General features: G+C 44.9%; 1 protein-coding gene across 1 annotated transcript; it reads right to left on the bottom strand.

Moving 5' to 3' along the window:
- Nucleotides 1–557: 557 nt before the first annotated feature.
- On the bottom strand, nucleotides 558–13902 carry mfsd2ab (MFSD2 lysolipid transporter A, lysophospholipid b). The gene is made up of 14 exons (XM_079288223.1): nucleotides 13743–13902; nucleotides 11012–11137; nucleotides 9935–10059; nucleotides 6395–6518; nucleotides 5955–6033; nucleotides 5698–5867; nucleotides 5509–5599; nucleotides 5176–5294; nucleotides 4835–4918; nucleotides 3214–3297; nucleotides 2976–3088; nucleotides 2745–2888; nucleotides 2367–2543; nucleotides 558–2280 (listed from the first exon to the last, which is right to left on the bottom strand). Exons 1-14 carry the CDS (start codon nucleotides 13830–13832, stop codon nucleotides 2226–2228), a joined length of 1581 nt encoding a protein of 526 aa, XP_079144349.1. The 5' UTR covers nucleotides 13833–13902; the 3' UTR covers nucleotides 558–2225.
- Between the last annotated feature and the right edge of the window lie 283 nt (nucleotides 13903–14185).

The raw sequence follows: 14185 nt of genomic DNA, 5'->3' as shown, positions 1-14185 counted from the left end.
TTAAAATTCTTCCCTTTTTGTTAATTTATTTGGATGGGATGTGTCTATATCGACATAGCTGCTAAAAGTAAAAAGTAATATTTAACGTTAGATTTTTCACACTTACTGTAACTTCAAGCAATCGGCTAATTCATAAAATTGGAACAAAGCTCAGACAACAGATGGCAGTAGTGGACCACGAATAATGTCCAATGTGTAAATGGACCTGGAGCTGCTGTAAAAGTCCAACTGCAGTGCTATAAGCTAATAGTTTCTCCACATCACGCCAACTTTGATTGATAGAGCATTTATTTCTTCATTATTTTTCCACGCTAGCCCCATTCATGAGTCTTCAATTTGATTTTATGTTTTGCTCTCACAACCTGCTCCAGACACCTTTGACGACAGTTTTGGATGTTTTGAAGATATAAGCCACTAGAATAATGATATAATTATCTCTTCAGTAGGCATTGGGTCATGGCTAATTATCCACATGATGCATGTGTGATATACGAGAACAGACATTACAAATCTCGTGGTTTTTGTGCGTCAAGTACAGTAAATGTTAACTTGTTCAGTACACTTATCAATTAGTATTTATTAACAATATCTTTTTTTTCACTCAACATTTTTTCCCTTAAATAACTACAGTACAATACAGTGTTCATAGGTCCATTTCACAGCCACAAATATCAAAGATATTTACAGGTTTACATACAATATATACATATGCACAGGAGGCATGTACACAAGGCTTCTGCGTGTCACACGTTGGCCACAACCTCAAGAGTCACGAGGGACATTTACCGACAGATCCACAACGGACAAACCGGTGGCAGAATAAAACAGGGAGATTTACAGTCTGTACAATTATTACAGACACGGTGGGTGAAAAATGGCACCGTGTTGTAGAGCTATGAGGAATCTCTTGAGAAAAACGGAATCGGCAACCCAGTTGTCAGAAACATGTCAAAGATGTACAGTATTCACATGACACAGCATGTACACATTTCCATATCAATGGATATGAACGATGTCACGCCACACTTTAACGATGGGGACTGAGATGATCACAAAGCATCCTGGTTGTTCCTTCATTAAACACAAATACACAAAGAGAAAACATTCAAAACACACACGTTCACTTGCCCATCGTGTTCTTCTTTCGCGATTGTGCGCTTCCCTTTTTGAATGAGTGTTTTAAAATTTGACTCCAAACACATTTTCCTCATTTTTAATCTTCTAATTCAGTTGGAACCTCAGCGGCATTAAATATATTTAAATACTGCAAGAAGCGCCACCTTCCAGCACAAATTCAAAAAAAACCTAATAAATATTTAAATAATGACATAACTCAATCAGTAACGACTGTCGTCACCGGTTTGCTAAGTATTAAGGAAAATGAAAGCGTTTACAAAAATAAAAGCTTTTCCCGTCTTCAGTCGCCGTCCTATAAATAAAGATAATGCAAGAACTGTACCGGTAATCGCAAGCGAACTGCTTTTACTAGTGTAGTGGTTTCAGTACTATGGTGGTTGAACTAAAGTTCTTAGGATGGTCAAACATCACATTATGACGGCTTCTTAAAAGAAAACAGTCAGTTGGATAGGAATGAGATGCAAACAAACTGGCTGACTCGAAGGATTATTTGTAAGATTACAAAAACACATTTAAACACCGTGGTGTGTATTTTTGAACAGCAGCAACTGTGACACACGTATCCTTTAGTCAGTTCTGAATATTAAGGCTTTATCACAAGTTTCTCACATCTCTATAAACTATAAAGTTGTCTTTAGCGCAGTGCTCACGGTCGTTAATGCTCCATGTGGTTCTGTACGAGGATATAAAGTGTAGCACCAATAACTGCAGCACTGACAAAACATGCTCACTTTATGGTTTTGTGCAATTTCAACTGAGGACAAGGCCAACCCCCCCCCCCAAAAAAGTTTGTTTCCACAGTGCTCAAAAGTAGCATGTTACACACGAAAAAAGCTTTTGAGATCTGACGGAACAAGAGGAGAATGAATTTCAAGCTGGGAAAATGTAAAATGTTTTTTGGAAAGGCCTCAGCGTGGCTGAACCGGCGATGACGCTTTGAGTCACTCAAGTCTTGTAGACGTGGAACAGCAGCAGCGTGATTAAACGAGGCAGTGTCTGTACGATCCGGCAGGCCCAGGGTCAGTTGGTCCCGGCCAGTGCAAAAAGCCAGTCGATCGCCTCATTGGTCCGCAGGTCACCGACACGCGCTAGATCATCAATGCCAGTTCTGTCGAGTCCGATTCTGAATCTGCCTCGTTGTCCCTGAAAATTAAAGACAGTCTTCAGTTGGAGATTTGCTTCACTGACAAACAAACACAACAAAGAGGCATTTCAATCCACAGCCTTACCTTTGTTCCTGTAGCAGTTTGCGGTTGCCTTGCCTCTTCTCCTCTGTGATCGGATACGAGTACAATATGATGAGGCCGATTAGGATGAGGGCTATGGGTGCGGCGGAGACCAGCACTTTCAAGGTTATATCCACTTCCTCTGGTTGAGAGCAGCCTCTGCTGATGTAGCCTGCAAAACTGAAAAAAGAAGAAACAATTAAAAAAAAACATTTTCATGCATCGCAGAGCGTTAATATTGGTGATCCATGAAGAGAAAATTCACACCAAATCACTGATCAAAGAGTCAGTCATGTGGTGTGCATAAAAACCTGATGAATCACCTAAAACCGTTTAGAATGATTCACAATATAGGTTGTGCGTGTTTCAGCGACAACTTACTCTAAACTCAGAGTGGAGATGCCGAGGGAGACTCCAGAGGCGAACTTGGTGAAGAAGACGTAGAAGGAATAGAAGAGAGCTTCGTGGCCGGTGGAGTCGGGGTTCTGCACTTGGAAATCGTCGACGACGTCTGGCAGCATGGACCTGAAAAACAAAGAGTTAGAGTCACAAAAGTCTCTATTATCACTGTATTCCTGAGAAGAAAAAACATGGAGTCAGCGGGGATCTTACCAGGGCAGCAGGAAGGCTGCAGCCACTCCGATGCCGGCAGCAAAGGAGACGATGTAGGTGACGATCAGATTGCTCTTCATACACACCACCAGGATCATGAAGGGAATCACAGACTGGACAGGACACAAACGCATTAGACCACGCATTGAACACACACACTAGAGCTGCTAGAACATCATTTAACTGCTGTCAATCCGACAGGCTTCGTGCGACTCAGAAGTGGGATTGTGGGCCTTACCAAGCTGCCGGCGCAGACCGCCGTCTTTTTCCCAAAGCGAGTCAGGAACCACTGCCAGAAGGGGATGGCCAGAGTAGCGGACAGCTGAGGGGGGAGAAAAACATTCAAGGTCCGGTTAACAAGATTTTGTTTCGACCCTCCAGACAAAACTCACAGAAGTTGCATTAAAGTCCACAAAAGGCCGTCTGGTTCAGGTTAAACCAGGGAAGACCCTCTGGAAGACCCTCTGGGCCACAGAAGAAAAACAACACGGTTTCTACCGCTCTTCCCAAAACAAAATTGAGCTCAATGTGATGCAAAACCTCCACAGGGGTCGTCCCATGACTCTACAGGGGTTAGCGTGGATCGGTTTGACCTCTGACCCCTCCTTGTTTGACTGAGGTAAAGATAACGGCGATACAACAGTATCCACCTTCTCTCACGGTAAGCTAAGAGATAAAACCGCCCACACGTCGGTGCAGTCCCGCTGCACAATCATGTGTGAGAAAATGGCGTTGGCTCTGTGGCGTCCCACTATGAGGAAATGTTTCGCAGCAGGGTTTTTTGTTTTGTTTTGTTGCATCAGCAGTATTTGAACACTTGAACAGAGTCTGAACTTCATCTTCAAAGCCAGTTCCTTGCACGTGCAGCGACCTCTCTCCTCTGTGAGCCTCATCAGGCTTCTCCCCAGGAATCAAAACATAATTATCAGTTAATGTCTTCTCAAACCTTCCTCATTAAGCACGTTTTACACAACTGACCTCACATTATGAAAATAAGTACATACAAGGCTCTTTTTGTTTGTCGCAATTATGGAAATTCCCGTTGCTCTCGCACAACGTTTCATAACATTTGACCGTGTCAATGTCATCCAGTTTGAGTTACAAGTCCTTATATAATACCATCGACATAGATTTGTTGAGTCCATCTTTGTACCAATAAGATCTGAGCCGAGCTTCCAGGGTTCATCTCGCACCTCACCAAATTACTGAAGAGGAGGATTAGGATCACTTACTGCTGATTAAGGAGCGGCTCCTGTCAAAGCTCACACTGTTGAAGCCGCTAAAAAAAAATTAAGTAATTTCACTAAATAAATGTACTTTAACAAAAAGGTCAGTGCCTTGCCTGCATAATCCTTTCCATAAAGCACAGGATCAAAGCTGAGTAAGCTGCTCACGCTCACTACGCGGAGCAGTTGTGATGTGCACGCTACAGAAAGCACATCGACGGATTAATTGGGTTTAATACGTGATATGAGAAACCGTTTCTTCAGGAGAAGAGAGATAAAACAAGAGATCAGATGTGGCTCCACTACGGCCTGTGGGAATGGGATGGCATTCAGGCCGGGCAGTCACAGAGGACAATTGGCAGCCAGGAGACTCCGCTTTCTGACACAGTACAGACCAGCCTTGTGATTGAAGAAACAATTTATGTGTTCACCCTGGGAGGGAAGCTTTTGTCTGAAGCTAACCGCTTAACTTCTCCCACACAAACGGGGCTGCTCGAGGTTTCGTGCGCTGGGGGAAATGTGCGGCTATTGCTTTGGCAACAGGGCGCCTGAAAGTGCCACCTGTGTGTGTGTGTGTGTGTGTGTGTGTGTGTGTGTGTGTGTGTGTGTGTGTGTGTGTGTGGGTGTACTCACCATGATGACCAGCAGTATATTCTGGAAGTCGTTTCTGAAGCCCAGTGTCGAGCTGCAGAATAGGGCAAAGTTTCCCTCCAGGAGCTGCGGGACAAAGCACAGAGATTTACTCGATCAAATCCTACTGCCTAAACACACACAAATAAATAAACACACACACACACACATCTTGGCCAACATTGCAGGCGCCACGTTAACTCTGTCCGGGAGCACATACCAGCGTGTTACGAAGAGCCAGTTGGACTCAGCAACCCAAAACCTAACAGTGTATTGACATACAGTAGGCTATATACACCTACTGAGGGGTCATAGTAAAATGGTGCGCGTGTCTCTGTACGCACCATGAAACCGAGCGAGGTGAAGAGGAAGACCATGACCAGTTTGGCATACGGTCCGTGTCCCATCACCAGCTTAATCCCCTGGAAGAAACCCATGGGCTGCGACCTGGGACGACAAGACTCTGGAGAGAGGAAAACAATCGGAAAGAATGAGCAAAGACGCTAAATTACAATCAGTAGAAAACATTTTCAACTCTTGTTGTTTGTCCCATCACTGGTCATGAAAGCCTCCCATTCAAAAGCCTAACCTCTGATTCACTACTTTGAATGAAAGACAAGATGTGGAAACTAAACGACTGGACGGAGCCGGTTTGCCGGGAGAGATTAACGTCTTACCTTTTCGCTCCCTCACGCCGAAGAAGACAACAATAGCACAGAGGACATAGATAATGCAGATGACACCAGAGGCAATCATGTAGGCCACTTTCTGTAAAGAGGGAACAAGAGAAGAACCGGTTAGCAAACACCATTCTTGTAATCGGCCCTTAACCGTTAAACCTCTGATCAACAGCTCAGCCTGTTTACCGTGTCATCCAGGGAAATGACCGGCCCCGATGCATTGAGTCCGAGCGACAGAGAGGAGTTGCTCAGGTCGATGTCGCCGGGTCCTGGGAGGCAGGGAGCGTTCGCCATACCCACGATCTGGCCCTGGATAGCTGTGCCCAGAACAGTGCCCATAACCTCCACCGTCATCCCTGATGGGAGGAAACACGGGGGACGTTTTAGCCATTGAGGAGGGGGCGAACTAATCAAAAAGGTGCACGTGCGGCTGTAATACTCACTGTACGCGGTGGCCGAGTCTCTCTCTTTCTGCTCTGAGCTGATGAACATGGTGAGGGCAGAGTATGGCACATGGAAGCACTGTTTTTGCAAAGAAAAAGAGCAACAAGGTGAGACAAAATGACGAGCAGACTCTCTTTGTTGGTCGTGCAGAGAAGTAACGACGAGTAACGGTGCAACGTTTTGGGAAAGCTGTCTCTTCACATTGGGCTGGAAAGTTAAACTCTGAGACTCTCTGCAAACAAACTGTCAAACTATTCCTTTAAGGAATACTTTCAGATTTATTGTGCAATTAGAGGAATGTTATGGCTATTTATATATTTTGGAAAGACTGCAACACTTTGCAATGATCAACAATTCAGGTTACTTCATATTGACCACTAATAACCTTTCATTTCATAATAAAGAGTCAGTGAGGCGTGGGCTGGAGAGTGGTACTCACGGTTTGAAGGGTCTGGAAGATGCAGTAGAAGACAAGGTACCAGATGACTTTGCCGTCCTCAAAGGGAGGAACGAACCAGATGAGGAAATAGGCAATCACGGCCAGGGGGGTTGAGAGCACGATCCTTCATGGAGACGAGAGGAACAAGAGGAGACAACAACATCAGTGGATGAAAACGTGACCCTACAACAATCCTTACTGAAGAGAGGGGACGTTATGTAACTAACTGTGGCCATGCGAGTGTGGCCTTTATTCAATTTGTGCCAAATGTTCTCCTCAGCTCAGCACCGATTGATGTTTAGAGATGGTGTTCCTGGCGTTCACCAGCATGGAACAGGTTGAGCTTGTGTCTAAACCGGGGTTATGAGAGTACGTAACACTCACTGGTGTCCTTCTGTTACATGAAAATGGTTCAATGAGGCAAAGCTGCGTGTTCAAAGCTCCTCCTCACATGTCCAACATCCCATCAATTTGCAACATGAGGTTGCAAAAATAGTGCGACTCGTTCTGCTTCACAACTTGAACTGGAGTAAATATATATATATAGCCACAGTTAGAGATAGATAGATAGATAGATAGAGATATCTTTTTGATTAGTTCGCCCCCTCCTCAATGGCTTAACTAATCCCCCGAAGCCCGTTTAGACACAGCGTGAACTCTGGAGAGAGTGATGTCAGAGGCCGCAGCGCTCAGCTGACTCTGCAGCCCATGTGATGTGATTAACTGTACACCCGAGTGAAGCCGCTGTGGGCGTGTGCAGTAGTGGTCCGATGCTTTATCTGGATATGACGATGCATTTAGGAATGCATTTCTTTTAAAGCGTATTACCTCTGTGTCAAATGCCACAAACGCACACCACCAGAGGCTCGACTTGACTCAGACATGCTGCAACACGGATGAAACAAGCGGCGGTGTGAAGAAAACACTAAGCCTGTGCTTCTGTTTTGTTTGTTATAAAATAGAGACTTTCACGTCCCATCCAGTGAAGGCTGTTCTCAACACCGTGTTACGAGGATTAGCCAGGACTTGCACCGTGTTTGCCGGCAGAATTGCAGTGACACCGTATGAGATCCTTCCTGGAATCGTATTCAAATGTCCTCTGAAATATTCCTTTCAGCGAGACGAGGATTTTATCCCAGCAGGTGACAGATTAGTCTGGCGCTTATTAACTGTTTTTAAATGGGCCGACAACAATAAATGAATGAATTACTTGGGCAGCAATCATCTGTCTGGGTGGGTGATTAGCTGTAATAAAAGTTGGAAACCAAGCTGATATTAGAGTTCTTAATTCATGTTTTATGCTCCAACAAATAACTTCAGAAATCTTGGTAAAGTTTAAATAATAAATCATGCTTTATGTGAAATTAATGTGGGAAAACCTCACAAAATCACTGGTAAGGGGAAACATCGACATCCCAATCTTTAGCAGACTTAAATATATTCATATTAAGGAAGACAGGCAGTCAGTATGACTAGCAATGCAACCTCAGGATACCTAACAGCCAACGTCCAAAGTAATCCATTTATACGTTTTTATTTACAGCAGGAAACCTGCAGACTGTCACCAATAGTGCGACTCCTTCTGCTTCACAACTTGAACTGGAGTAAACTCCTGAAATTCCTCAGCCAGTCTTTTAAAAACCCTGCCGGGCCATTCGCAGCCGGGGCCTCATTGGCTCACGCGTGTGGTGTGTTGTGGGCTGGACCAATGAGGGACCAGACGGCCTCGTCTGTCCCCTCCCCCACTTCCTACACGGTGCTTTTAAGAGACACAGCAACCGTTCCACAAGCTTTCCTGTGGGCTCACCACCACACCCATCTCTTTTATACGACGTGATGGACCGTGCCAATCATTCCTCAATCATTCCTCATACAAACCCCACCCACCCACTCCCACAACAAATGAATCTCACTTTGCACAATAAGCACAAAGCATGACCCCCCTTTGAGATTCAAACATCAGCATCTAGATGTTAAAAATTACAATAACTATACTGACCCTTAACCCTCTCGCACATTAGTTCAATTAAGTCCATCAAAAGAAAAGACTACCAACATGTAGAAGTCTAAATATAATGTTCACAGTGGCTACATGTGGACATTAGGAGGATCGTTCGGCTAGAAACCCTCCATCTGAACTTGCAGAACAAGAAGCCATTTCAACATATTGTTGCACACCTGCCAACAAAGCGTCATGTCATCACGAAAGAGGAACGTTTCAGACTCTTCTGGGAAACTGTTACCCAACGTTCGATGCTTCTTCCTTTGGTAATCTAAATGAAATCATGCAGGTGTTCTCAGGGGAACATTAACACAGGCCACCGAGGAGGGAGGCCTTCATGACCGGGTTCATCTCCCAAATGTGCCCTTCATTAAACAAGGGTGCACACATTTCAGAACCAACTAGGGAGATTATGTTTTTAATCAAGTCGGCAAGGGAGTACATCGGTGGAGTCCCACTTACCTCCCTGTGGTGCTCATTATGAAGCTGCCTACACCCTCTGACATTTACCTCGTCACCTGGTCCCACTATGGAGGTACTGCATGTTCAAACTTATCGTCTGTGTTGACAGGAGACTGGCAGCCCCTCCTGTGACCAGCAGCTGCCACGCCACACTGTACTTCATCTTATGCAACCGTGTGAATTGTACCAGTCACATCGGCTCTGCAGTGTTTTAACAATCATCCATGAATAACTCGTATGAATTGAAGCCATCGCGTAGGCTGCTCAGGGATGCGGGGGAGGGGATGTGGCAGCTGAAAAAGAGTCGGAAATCGTTCTGTGAAAAATCCCCGCGGGCCTCCCACTCCCTCAGACTGGCTGCGACACACCGGCACATTCTTTTTTCTCTTTATAAGAGGGATTTCACATAAAGAAGTCAAAGTGTACTGGTCAAAAGACGGTTTGTGTGGCTTAAGAGCAAACTCAGTAGCAGGCAGGAGTTATATTTGTCAAAGCCACACCAAAGGCCATGCTGTGGGAAACGTCTAAGACTAGCGCCGGTAGGGATCGAATGCATTTGTTTTGAAAGTCTTAACAGTCTTCGCATTGTGACCGCAGTGGCCCAGCCTTAACCATTTCAACTAAAGCAGATTATTTCATAGTCTGTGTGTACATCCGTGTGTGAGTGAGAGTGAGAGTTTGAATGGACACACGTGTGAACAATGAGGAAGCGGCCGTCACTGCATCAGCATGACCCAAAGTAACCTCTCGGGAGATGACGCTGGTGAGCTCCTCACAAAGCCCCGCCCCCAAACACTGACACATGTACAGTCTATGTTTGGAAAACTTCCACTCGCAACTGTGACACACCGAGACTGACAGCGACAGCCCCCCCCCCCCCCCCCACTTCCAGTAAATGTGTGAAAATTGCTTCAGTGACACATAACTGGGCTTTATCAACAAGCTAATGGAAACAGCCTGAGAGAGACTCAAACACTACAGCTGGAGGAGGGTGCACTGGAGAAAATGATCTGCTAAAACCCTAACAACGAATAACATCCAACCGTATCAGACTGTATAGCGGGATTTCCACTTACCAGGGCAGCATGCGTCCGAAACGCGTCCACGGGCTCCGGGACACCAGGAAGCCCACCGTCGGGTCCGTTACGGCGTCCCACGCTCGGCCCCCAAACAAAATAATGGAGGCATAGAAGGGATCCAGCTGCAAAAAGGGGAGAATACACAAATATTAGCGCAACTGTGACATTTAAAAAAAGGACACAAATCTCAATTTCAATGGGGAATTTGTTGATGCTCAAACCTGCTTTTCAGGTAGCCATTCAAACATCATTCCAGGCGTTATACGAGTATTCCATCAACAATAGAATGACTAAATGTCAACTATACATGGCATGTGGTGGTTAAACTGCTAAGCTGAAGATGGAGGAGTCAGCAGTGACGCTTTACAACGTGACATTACAGTAAGTAGTGCTTTTCATTTTAGTGTCAGAAGGCACCACTTAGCATAGTGAAGGTGCCGCCTGGCTGCTGTTCATTTAGCGTGGAGGAGACGAGCCTGAAGGCGGGATTGAATGCTCGACTCCTCGACTGTACAATCAGCCCCACGCTGTGTCACCCATCACACTCTTAATCTACAATCTTGGTAGCCTGACAAAGCGAAACCCTGGGAAGCAGTTGACCCACATGCTATCCATGAGATTAGTGCCAGAGCCCATTAAAGCGAGCTCCTTCCCCATCGCGCTACCGCCGCCCCTCCCCTGAAGCCCCTGTAAGTCTTCTGATACAGTGGAGCCACATCATGGAAGTCAATATATGGAAACAACTTTTTCCACCCCTTAATTTTTCTCCAGGATAATCGCTCCTTTGTTGGGGAGCTTTGGCGGTCACAATGTGCCCTTTGTGAGAGAGGTGGTGTGAGGGCACAGGAGGGGATCGTGTACAACTCGCTTGTTCTAAAGTCAGTAAATGCCACCGCACATACTGGCATCGGGTATAGGAAGAACAGTATGTTCCCGTCACCGGTGTGGTGGTCCTGTAAGGGCAGCAGGTGGGGGGGCGAGATATATTCTATAAGTCTGTGTTATGAAAGAGACACTAAATGTCTTGGACAGGCGTGATCATGGAGATTTGAAATAGCCTAAAAACCAACTCACCTGCGCTACATCCAGCAGATAGATCTGCAGAAAGAATCCCAGGGCACACCCTGTGATCTGGTAGGGGGCTCCGCCGATGGCATAGCAGATCTTGTTGCAGACTGATAATCTGTTCCCATTTTCATGCTGGGGAAAAAGGAAACAACAGTTAATCAAGTAATAAAAGCGGCTACATAAATGCTAAAAGTGGAGCCAGGATTGGGACATTTTAAGTGTAGATAATGTAGCAGATCTTAGATCTGAATATCTGCTAAGAAGACAATGACTCATTCAACATTAACCTACTTTTGGAGAAAGTGTCCTAAAGGCTAAGTATTTGCAGCTGCCTTACAAACCTTTCCAGGCTTTGACAGAGCCAAGCCCTTGTAATTATAGAAGGGGTCAATTGTGCAGAGTTGGCGCACAGTTTCATCCTCAGGTAACTCTCAATTTCTGTCTGAACAAAACTGAATCTCTGATTATTCAGCGGCGCCTTTTTGCGCACTAGTCCGATTAAAACGTGTTTTTTTCGGTGCCTCATGAGGAATGTGGCCTGAATAGCTTAAATCGCTAGAGAGTCTCAAGCTGGCAAGAAGCTAATCATCACGTAGCGTGTTTCGCAAAAGTCAGGGACAGCCACCGGGGAAACAAGAAAAACCCTTTCCAACAAGTGCTCAATTCTTCCTTGTTTTCTCCACTGTAGATGTAATAATGTCCTCAGCAGACAGACACTAAAACAACTCCTCCAGCAGCAACACAACTCTATGCAGGTTAGTACCAGCCAGGGCATGACAACACCATGGTGTCAACACAGACCAGAAAGAGGTCGAAAAGCACCTTGGCAGCAGCCTGAACTGGCTTAATACGCCAACGGATTGGCTGCCAGTTTGACCAGAGCTCTGACTACTCCCGCCCACAGAGGGATGAAAACACACCCTCGCCGCTGACCAATCAAAAGGTAGCATTTGCTTGTTTTCGGCTGGTAAAAAGGCATGTTTCATTGCAGGTGGTGAGTGAGATATAAACAAGATATAACCTTGAACGGCAGACACATTTTCAGTGTTCTTCTCACTGTGCATGAGAAACACCTCATCTAAGATCACAACCACAACATCACTATGGCTGCAAACTACTCAATGAACCAGCCTCTTGCCTTGTTGATACACCCAACCCAGCCTTTGTTAGGGTGACAAAAAAAACATCATGCTGCTATGTTGTGTATGAGTTCTTGTATCCAGCCAATTATTCAAACCTACACAAAGGCTGCTATTACACCGATTGGACCACCTTGGTGATTTAGTGCCTGCTGGGTCATGTAACTTGGGTGGAGGTTTGATTGACGGTGTACTAATGTTCTTTTGTATATGTACTAATGACCCCAGTTACAGTAGAGAGAGGATGCGTCTCTTCATGTCTTTTGCACACAAAAAATCCAATCTGCCTCACACAGCTTATCTAATGAGGATGTCTCAACAAGCTACTACTCGTGCCATCAGTGCTACCAGTAAAGATGTTATCACTGCTCACTTGCAAACCACAGTCAAGTGAACATCCTCAAACTTGTGGCTTTTTAGAGGAACAGTTTTTGATAAATGTTGCACGAGATGTATAAAAAGTCTTGATTAATAGATATAGGATTCATCCTCAGCCTGCCTCCTCTGGGTCTGACACGTCGCCTTGTTACGGTGATCCCTGCTGCATTCAAAGCTGTCGGAGATATGGATATCGCCCCCCTACAAATGCACTCAAAATACGAATGTATGTCAAGAAGTCTTTGGTGAAAATAGCTTAGACGCTGTTTTCATAACGTGCAGATGCATTTTGCTACTACACTGTTGTTTCACGTGATAGCTGAAACAGAAAGACACGTAACAACTCCAATTTCCACTTATATTCAAACACGTGTCCTGAACGCAGCACTAAAACACACCTACATAAACTAATATGGAGGCAGTATCTTAGATACCTTCTATTGATACTCAACACCCTTACAGCGTTTCCTTTTTAGAGGAGCGAGAGAGACATTTCCAGTGTGACTGCAATTTTTCACGAGATTCATTTTAATTAATTAGGAAGACCAATGATGCAAATGAGAAACTTCCAGTAGGCTAATTTCACGTCAGCCAACGTCCGCTAAAGTAAAACGAATTATTTTTTAAAAAGGAAACAGTTATGATAGACTAGCCGTTAAGATAGAATAGCAACGTTAACGGTCGTATTTTAGGGATTTAAATGTAGCTCTATGTGGCTGTGGTTACATGTGCAGCTAAACATCTCATTACAGCGTCTAGAAACTAAAATTATGACTTGGCTAACGGTAAATCTGCTATATTTAACCGTCAAAAGCTCCCGTTCAGCAATATGATTTAAACGATTTGAAATATTCAGAGGAGGGGGGGGGGGGGGATGGTTCGCTCATAACTGACTGATTAATTCACTGAAAAGTAATCATATTCTTTCACATTTGTAATCACTATCAATCATTTAATTCACTCAATAACTCAACGAGTCACATATGAGATGATATTAAGTCCAACTGTTGTGTAGAAATATCTCAACCGGCGACGCGCGCGCGCCTAGTAACAAGTAAGGTTAAGTGATTCAGTCCGATCGCGACGTCGCTTCACCGGGTGTGCTGCATTCATTCAAAAAACAGCGTCTTCTTCGTTTACTGCGTGGTGTCGTGCCGTCTAGTGTGTTAAATAAGAAAGCGTTGGTCATTTTTTTAAATAAATGAATGAATGAAACGTACCTTCCTGGCGAGCGTGAGTCCATCCGAGCTGACTGGTTTATTCAATAAACTGGGGTTGGAGTATTGTTCTCCTCCCTCTCCTTTAGCCATAGCAGAGGAGCTGGTTCTGTTGAGAGGCAAACTAAACGTAGAACTATCAAACAGGTGGGTTCGCAGTGGTTCTACAATCTGTGGAAACTAAGAAGATGCGGAGGCAGAAAGGGTGTAGTAGTAATTTGTAGAGCTCCCCGCCCCCGCCCCCTTGCCATTCCACCCCACATTTAAACCCCGCCCCTCTCAAGGCGTGCCTCGTGCAATGATAAGGAATCCAACTCACCCAAGACGTATCATCTGAATTTCTCAGTATTAAATGTTTGCCTTATCGGCGTTTGATGTCGTGTGAAAATGTCACATGTTTGCATATCTATATACAAACATAAGGGCCCCCTGTTCAAATAGTCATA

This window comes from Melanostigma gelatinosum, assembly GCF_949748355.1.
Source record: "Melanostigma gelatinosum genome assembly, chromosome: 17".
NCBI classification, from domain to species: domain Eukaryota; kingdom Metazoa; phylum Chordata; class Actinopteri; order Perciformes; family Zoarcidae; genus Melanostigma; species Melanostigma gelatinosum.
This window is presented reverse-complemented; position numbering and strand designations above follow the sequence as displayed.

Bases quoted from the DNA above. Each gene is read 5' to 3' on its own strand.
- mfsd2ab (XM_079288223.1), bottom strand. From the start codon at position 13,832: ATGGCTAAAGGAGAGGGAGGAGAACAATACTCCAACCCCAGTTTATTG. The intron at 6,519-9,934 runs GTAAGTGGAAAT...GTCTCCATGAAG, and splicing joins TTCGGACGCATGCTGCCCTG to GATCGTGCTCTCAACCCCCC. The intron at 2,889-2,975 runs GTAAGATCCCCG...TTTGTTTTTCAG, and splicing joins GCAGCCTTCCTGCTGCCCTG to GTCCATGCTGCCAGACGTCG.